General features: G+C 37.2%; 2 protein-coding genes across 2 annotated transcripts; one reads left to right on the forward strand and one right to left on the reverse strand.

Moving 5' to 3' along the window:
• Nucleotides 1-158: 158 nt before the first annotated feature.
• Nucleotides 159-2,370, reverse strand: LOC116019279 (transmembrane emp24 domain-containing protein p24beta2). The gene is made up of 5 exons (XM_031259429.1): nt 2,183-2,370; nt 1,889-2,101; nt 1,140-1,326; nt 941-1,048; nt 159-624 (listed from the first exon to the last, which is right to left on the reverse strand). The coding sequence occupies exons 1-5, from the start codon at nt 2,183-2,185 to the stop codon at nt 491-493; spliced, it is 645 nt and encodes a 214-aa protein (XP_031115289.1). The 5' UTR covers nt 2,186-2,370; the 3' UTR covers nt 159-490.
• A 2,575-nt stretch (nt 2,371-4,945) lies between these two features.
• LOC116019727 (WEB family protein At5g55860) lies at nt 4,946-8,962 on the forward strand. The gene is made up of 3 exons (XM_031260036.1): nt 4,946-5,449; nt 6,422-6,616; nt 6,931-8,962. Exons 2-3 carry the CDS (start codon nt 6,446-6,448, stop codon nt 8,764-8,766), a joined length of 2,007 nt encoding a protein of 668 aa, XP_031115896.1. The 5' UTR covers nt 4,946-5,449; nt 6,422-6,445; the 3' UTR covers nt 8,767-8,962.

Raw genomic sequence — 8,962 nt, forward strand, 5'->3', positions numbered from 1 at the left:
CTGCAGGCTTTCCTGTAAATTAAAGGATCAAGTTCGAGCTTAGGTTTAGGTTAGGTTTCCCACAAAACCAGGTAGGAGTGAATGTCAATGGGCAGATGCAAATTGGCATCTTTACAAAAGCACAATGCTCTACACTTCAAACAGCCAAGACAAGAAAATGAAACACAGATGGCAATATTCCAATGCATAAACATACTCAACTTGGGTTTATCTATTACAGATCTCGTAATTAGTCTGCACCAACGTATGGACCGAATGGTGCAAAAACAAGGATGTGCAACATGGGAAATTTTGTTAATAGGCAGAGCCACAAAAGGTTAAAGGTTCATAAGCAAGGAATAAGAAAATGTTATCATTTTTGTTCTTTTTGCCAAACATCATCAGCATCCAACTGCCTAATCGATTCCTTAGTATCAAGAACAAGTTGCTTAAACCTGAATTTTCTTCATCCGCTATGGGCACCGATAACTTGAATCTCCATGCCAAAAGATTAGACTCTCGACTGCCCAAGCTTCCGGTCAAACAACCGCTTTAGGAGAAAAACTTGTAAAAAACTAGCGCCAATAAGAGCTGCAGACTCGTACAAAGCTTTGTGAATTGCCCTTTTGCTCATCCCTTCATTCACTGCATTTGATTTGATCACACCACATTATTGACGATTTATTTGGGTAGTGACAGTGCAACCGGATCAGCAGACAAACATCAATAATTGAATCATCACAAACATAAAGAGCACTGTATTGTTATTAACATATTAACACACAATAATATAAAGATTCCGCCTTATCAAGGTGTGTACCACCCTCAACAATTATCGACGTGGGACCGGATAAGAACAAAATCTGATGCTGATACACCATACACACCTTGATAAGGATACAAGTTTGCATGGTTAAATTCATTAGCATCGACCTGAAGTAAGAATTTCATATATATATACCTATAGCTTGCCGGTCTGTCTGAGCCTCCAACCAATGCTGCTCGAACTGAATGTTATATAAAGCTTCTTCTAGCTTGCCAATGTGTTCGAACAAAGGCTTGAGATGTTCTGCACACACGATACTAATCAGATAAAGGAGCAATTAAAAGAGCAATAAACTATAATGGATCTACCAAGAAAGATCTGAGAGTGTTCCTACCATCTTTTGCGTGTTCATCGTGGAACATGAAGTGACCAGAATGTACATCAAAGTCTATGGTCTCATGGTACGGGGACTTATTAGTGAAACAGAAACGGTGAACTCCTTCCTGATGAGCCACAAACTCAGACTTCTCACTTATTTTTTCACGAAAATCCTGAATTTGTTCGCCCACAGGTCCCTTCACCTGGTAATTCACATACAATGGCAAGATCAATCAGAACATATACATGTAACATGCGCAGGCCGGAAGTAGAATAATTGTGCCACCTGATATCTGAAGAGTTCAAGATTTGAACTTCAATGCTCTTTTACTAGTGGATAACCTTAAAGAAATGTTATCATTATATCCCCATCCTCGTACCACATAGAATCTAATAATCTAGCTATATTCTATATGATTTTTAAGGTTGTCTTACTTAGCATAATGCAAATTAAGTTGAGCAGGAAGAATGACAGAACATGGATAAATATATCGGGAATAAGGGTCAAATAGGCCATCGAACTGCACCTGAACCTAACAAAACGTCTCAACCTAATTGTAAATTTTTAAAGTTCAGTGGCCTAATTGCATTATCATGGATGCCCCGTTTCACCCTTTTTCCCACAATGGCAAAAGCAGACACCATTGAAGACTACTTGATGTTTAAACAGCAGTTCAATTCATTACACAGAAAAACACAATGAATCTAAAAAAAAAAAAATCAATGTAAAATTCAAAGAAAATAAGAAAAAGGAGATATATTTACCACAAGATCAACGCCATCTTCACCCAAATTCCAGGACTTATCAGACTTAATCACAACAAATGAAAAATGAACAGTGTCCCCCAATGCCACCTTGTGGGAAAAGCATTCCTCTCTATCTATCACAAATCTGATCCCGTGTGCCCCTCCGGCGCTCCAAATCAGCACCGCCGCCGCCACGGCCACCCAACCTCCCGACGGAAAAAGTACTCCCACCTGCAATTCTCAACAATTCAATTGATATTCCCTTTGAACACTCCGAGTACAGAATCAAATCCGAGGATTTCGATTTTTTACCATTTCTGGAAAAACGAGGTGTTCCTCGAACGCACGGCGAAAGAGGATTCGAAACCTTGGAACTGAGAGATTTGACCAAATTAAGGTTGTGAAAACAGCTCAAGTGTCTTTACAATCGAAACCGTGAGTCCTAGTCACTCGTACTTGCCCGTGAAACTCTGCTCCGACACAAATTATTGTTCTACACTATCTAATTATTTTTCTTATTCCTGCTATTATGTTTGTTTTTTACCATGAAAAGTGACGATTCCAACTAAGTTGTTTGAATATTTATTTAATAATTATAATGTTTTAAATCATATTGTTATTGAAGATCTTGTGGTCAAGCGGTATGGAGTGACTTTTCTAAATGAGAGGATAGTGTATGTGATATTGATTTATTGAACTTCAATAAATTGAGAGAGTATATATGAATAGAAACATTGAATTGTTGAATTTCAGTCGATTGAAAAAATATATATGAACATATATTACATGTAACAGGCTCGAATCGATAAGAGAGTCACTTTATGTCGCTAGACCACAAGGTCGATCGCAATTGAACTTTTCTGTAATTTTATTAAGAATATTCTTAATACGGAGTATATTATAACTAATCCACTCCGTGCACCGCACGGGTGAAAATACTAGTTTTATTAAGAATAGATAAAAGTTGTAGTTGTCAAGTAACTTATAGCTTAATGATATTTGTGTGACTCTTTCAAATGGACGATCGGACTAACTCCCGAGGAAAATGAGAGTGTCATTATTGTTGGTGAATTAAAAGCATAATAATATTATTAAAAAGAAAATATCGGAGTGGGTCTTTGGGTATAAAAATATTTGGTGATCCATTGGGTGGGAATAAATATGAAATGGGCCAATATGGCGGTAGGGGCCCAACCTAAATAGGCTTAACAGACATGTGTTCCCATCCCTGGAATAGGCCATTGTCATTTACCCAAAAGAAAAAATGGCCCATCTTGTTGTCCATTACACGTCATCCGACAGCATTCGCACAGTAGATTCCGATTCGATTCCCACTCTAGTCAACAGTAGCCCATGCGTAGGTAGGTGACCATGTATACAGGACCACCTATTTGAGGCAATTTTGCAATGATTTTTTTTTTATTTACACTATTGACTATATTACATTGTAGTATCTGTTCTTTTATACATTTTCAATCTATTAAAGTACAAACAATCAGTACCATTTTCACTGAGATTCGATCACATGACTTCTCATTAAGGAGAGTCGCTACATGTCGCTTGACCACAATGTTTTTGGTCATGGATAAGATAGTTATATAATGGACCCGAATTCATCGTTGAATCCATCACAATTAACATATTAATTGGGACTATAGGGACTAAAGCTTTAGTCATGAAGCAGCAATTATGGTTATATGCTAGAGTTAGACAATGTGTCAAGTCTTTAAAGTATAAGGATAATTTTTTTTGATTAAAATATAGTAATTGTATACTTTTGATTAACGGTCTGATTAAAAGTGCCACTATAAGAAAAACTTACAGACTAAAAATGTCATTTCATTTTCAATTAGTTATTATGTAACATTTTATTCACATACGGTGATATTAACGAATTAACATATAACTATCAAAAATAAAATAAAAGTTAAAGCGTTATATATAATGTTATGAACATTATTATAGTGTATTATTTGTACTAAAAATAACACTTTATCTTTTAATATTTAATATCTCTCTTTCTCTTTCGTTGGGTATCATACATTTTTATATACGTGATGTGATAGGCGCAAGGCTCCAACTAATAAAAATGAGTTGTTGCTTAACCAATGCAATGAAAGATAATGTTTGACCAATTTTTTGTTTATTAACAAAAATTGGATTTACACATTTACGTAAATATTAAGTTTTTTCCACATACGTAAAACCTTTTTATTTCATTTTCATACTTTCTTTAAAAGGGTATTGAAAAAAGTCCTTCACATGGTACTACATATAGGAAAATATTAAATAGTTAGTTGGGGAGTATAGGATTGCGTAGAATGCAAAATAAAAAATAACAAATTCTTTAACATCACCAAAAAAAAAAAAAAGGAAAATATAATTTTGAGATAAAATTGTAAGATATCAATATTATAGATTTTTTCTAAAAAAAAAAAGGAGCAATATTAGAAGAAATCAGTTTTTAAAAAATTGAATTTGATGCGTAATTCTTTAATATGATACATATACAAAAATGACTCCTTTGACCTTATAGTTGTTAAGTTGTATTAGTATGCTGCTTACCAACTGTTTCAAACTTTTGAGTTCACTATCAATTCTTCATTAACATACCATTTAGCAGTATTACTATTTACTTTATTTCAACAGTAATGTATTTATTGAATAAACTTTGTTCTTGTGTAATAATTTGTATAAAAGATTGACAATAATTAAATTTGTAATTTTTAAATATGAAAATCATGACCATTTCCTTTCGTGACCATATTTAATTGGAGGAATGATTCATGTACATAGTATTGTCTGTATCCTTTGATTTTAAAATTGATTAAAAAATTTTGTTTGGGTCCATAGGAAATGAGACAGCAAAATGTTGAAGTGCTTACCCATCTCTTTCTAAAGCGTTTTTGCGCGTCCACTTCTATCAGAGTTGTGCCCCATCCTATGCTCAGACCGTCAGCCTTGGACGGTGTCATTTGCTGACCTGGCATTTTCCCCTTTCTCTCTCTCTCATCTTTGATTAGCTGGTATATTAAATTTGTCTCTCAATGCAAGTTTTCAACTTTTCAAACTCTCTTTCTTTCTCTCTCTCTCTCTTCACGCACAAAACTTGCATATTGAACTGTGAAAAATGAAATCTTTGACTGTTTCACGCCTTTAACGATTCCTTGGATTTTCATCCCAAGAGAAAAAAAAAAGTGTTATTTCGCCCTGTTTTGTGATTCTTGTGAAGGGGTTTCTTTATTTTTCTTGTTTGTACTGTTCTGAATATTTTTTCCTTGTTCTGTTTTATTCCAGTAGAATCTTTGAAGTGCTCTGCGGGATTTGCAACTTTTTTTTTTTTCATTCTGGGGGTTGGGGTTTCCGTCATTGACCACACTTCTTGACCTTCAAGAGACTGTTCACAATCGTGAAGTTGATCATCAAGCTTCTTCTCCTTATCTGTGAGACATGGCTACTTGCCCTTCTTGCAGAAGTTCAAGAGTTTGATGAGGTCTAGGGTTTATGCTCTGCACCTTTTCCTGGACTATCTAGTCTCTCCTGGTTCATGATTTGGGCCTTTTAGTGACTTATTATTAGGTATGTGCTTTTCCTTCTTTTTTTCATTATTTCCTTTCAATTTTTAAAGCTGCTTCTTTCCTTCTTTTTTATATTTATCATTTCAAATGCTTAGTTGGGTGATTACTTGCTTCACTAATTGCAGATTAGTGGAATTCTTCCATTAAGTATGATAGAAGGATCTCTTTTTTATGTTACAAGTTACTTTTGAAGTTTGAAGTCTTCATGGTAATTCTGTGGGCAATCACTTTATGGTAGGCTAACTAGGTTAATCACTTTAAGTTGCTGGGTAGGAATGATATCAAACTCCATTTTTGTAGCTTTTGGAGATGCTATTATAGTATTATATATACTTGTGTATTGTTATATTCTGAAATTTGGGTCTAAAGGAAATTCTTTTAAGTTTTAAGTCCTTAGATTCCAGTGTTCAATGCTTGTTAATCCATGAAGCCACAGAGTGTGCTGAAATGTATATTCAGTGTTCTCTACTTCTGTATTGTACCCGTGATTAGTATTTCATTGGCTTAAGGTCGGGTTAGAGCGACTATCAAGTTGTATCTTAGCTTTGGTTTTGTGTAATGTGATTAGTTGTTTCTTCTAAAGCTATAGGATTCATATTTACTTGGTATTTGGAGTCGGGCTAAGGTCGGATAGTTTCCTTAAATGCCGAAATGAAATAGTTGGAAGGTGTCTTTAGGAAGATGTTTTATTGCTTTAGATGCGGGGAAAATCTGGGGTCTTATGTTTGTATTCAATTATATACGGATATCAATTGAATAGAATGTTTTGATTCTATCTAGTTCTCACGAAAAATTTCTACCTTTTGCTTCCACAGCATTGCACAAAAAATATTCTTCCAAAGCGGGAAATCACACTGCTAAACGTGGTGTTTGTTTGTACTGTTGAAATAATTGAACTTCCTTTTCTCGAAGTTTTCCATTTTTTGTCTAATCATTTATTCCATTATAGATTTCATTTGGCTGTTCTTTGTAGGCAATCTTGACGAAAAGAAAGAGTATGGTTGCGAAAGACCACAAGAAAGCCACGGGATCTCCAAAAGTAGAAGTTGGAGAAATAGACACCAGCGCACCATTTCAGTCTGTCAAAGATGCTGTCACCATGTTCGGAGAAGGTGCTTTCTCGGGGGAAAGAAACCCAATTAAGAAGCCAAAACCGCATTCCGCAGAGGTAGGCATTCTAAGTCGAAATGCTTTCCTTACAGATATTATGTGAGGTGGTTGCTCGGTTCAAAAAGTGCAGCAAAAGTCTTCCCCGGAAACTTATGGGATGACCTTTGCAATTTTTATGTCTATGCATGTTTCATTCACGAACCCTTGGGTTTTGCTATGTGAGCTTTTTATTTCAGTTTATGCTGTACGGCATTATGTTGGTTACCTAAAGATAGAAACGATAATAAATGTGAAATTGTTTGATATATATAGTTAGTGTTGGGTTACGTAATTAAAAGGTCTCTCACACTATACCTTTTGACTTGGTTCCAGAGAGTATTGGCGAAGGAAACGCAGCTTCACTTGGCAAAGAAAGAGCTAGACAAATTAAAGGAACAATTGAAGAACGCTGAAACTACAAAAGCCCAAGCACTCGTTGAGCTTGAAAGGGCGAAACGGACTGTTGAGGATCTGACCCAAAAGCTTAAAATTGTTTCTGATACGAAAGATTCTGCAGTTAAGGCAACTGAAGCGGCAAAGAATCAGGTGAGGCAGCTTGAAGACGCGGGGAATAGCTATTCTAAAGCGAATGGTAATGGCTCTTGGAAGCTGGACTTTGAAACTGCGAGAGGTCAGTATAAGGCTGCACTGGCTGATCTCGATGCAGCGAAGCAAGAGCTGAGGAAAATGCGTCAAGATTATAATGCTTCAGTAGACGAAAAGGCTGCAGCTATCAAGCAAGAAGCGGAAGCTGATCAAGCTTTCAAATCCAACACTGAAAAAGCCAGTGAGATTTCCAAGGAAATTTTGGCTGTACAGGAGTCGATTCAGCAGATAAAACTCGTCAGTTCACAAGTGCAGGAAGAAGAAGCGACAATCTGTGTCGAGAAGGATGTCCAAAAACAGTCATACAAGTCCAGCCTAGAAGAATCGACTAAGAAGATAGCTGCTTTAAGAAAGGAGATCAATCCCGACTTAACAAAAAACCTGGAAACTCAGCTCGCTGAAACATTGTCTGAGATAGAGTCACTACAAAAGGTCATGGATACTGCAAGGTCTTCAGATCTCGATTCAGTGAAGGCTGTTACCACAGAGCTCGATGATGCCAAGGGATCACTGCATAAGGTAGCGGAGGAGGAAAGTTCGTTGAGAACTCTTCTGGAGAATCTTAAATTGGAGCTAGAGAATGTTAAAAAAGAGCACTCTGAACTGAAGGAGAAGGAAGTAGAAACTGAATCACTCGCGGGAAATCTCCATGTCAAGCTCCGGAAAGCCAAGTCTGAGCTCGAAGCAGCACTCGGGGAAGAATCAAAAGTTAGAGGTGCTTCTGAAGAAATGATCTCTACCCTCAACCAGCTTAGATCAGAGTGTGAAAACGCTAAGCGTGAAACAGAAGAAATGAAGACACAAGTGGAAGTGGTAAAGAAAGAAGGCGAAACCATCAAAATTGCACTAGAAGAGGCTGAAAAGAAACTTAAAGTTGCATTGGAAGAGGCCGAAGAAGCAAAAACAGCTGAAGCAAGGGCTCTCGATCAGATCAAGATTATGTCAGAGAGAACCAGTGCTGCACGTGCCTCAACTTCCGAGTCTGGTGCACAAATCACTTTATCTAAAGATGAGTTCGACTCCTTAACCCGAAAAGTTGAAGAATCCGAGAAATTATCCGAGATGAAAGTGGCTGCTGCAATGGCTCAGGTGGAGGCTGTGAAAGCAAGCGAAAATGAAGCTCTCAAGAGATTGGAGGCTACTCAGAAGGAGATCGACGACATAAAAGCTGCTACTCAGGAGGCACTAAAGAGGGCCGAGATGGCTGAGGCTGCAAAAAAGGCCGTGGAGGGAGAGCTCCGAAGGTGGCGGGAAAGAGAACAAAAGAAAGCAGCGGAAACAGCATCCCGTATTCTGGCAGAAACGCAGATAACATCCGAACCATCATCTCCTCATAATTTCAGATACCAAAAGCACAGCCCTGCTGCAGAGGTGGTCACCGAGGCACGAAAACACAACCCACAAGAGAAGGCGATGCAATCACGCAAGCTGGAAAAGGCAAAGACATCCGTGTCAAAGAAAGCAGCGATGATGCCCAACCTCAGTGGCATGTTCCACAAAAGGAGAAACCAAGTTGAGGGCGGCTCTCCTTCTTATCTCCCCGGAGAGAAACCCGTGTGGTGAAGTTTGTGAGACGAACATTGACTCAAATTATTAGTAGTTGAGTGGATTTTGTCGATGTTTTTGGCTTGTGTATAACTAAAACTTGTTGAACATCTTGCTTTTTATTCTTATTTTGGCTGGAAGTAAGCAGTATTGTCAAGAAGTCTGTATGTTTTTTTTTTTTTAATAAAATCAGATCACTGCATCTTTGAGGCTA

Source organism: Ipomoea triloba, chromosome 5 (genome assembly GCF_003576645.1).
Source record: "Ipomoea triloba cultivar NCNSP0323 chromosome 5, ASM357664v1".
NCBI lineage: Eukaryota > Viridiplantae > Streptophyta > Magnoliopsida > Solanales > Convolvulaceae > Ipomoea > Ipomoea triloba.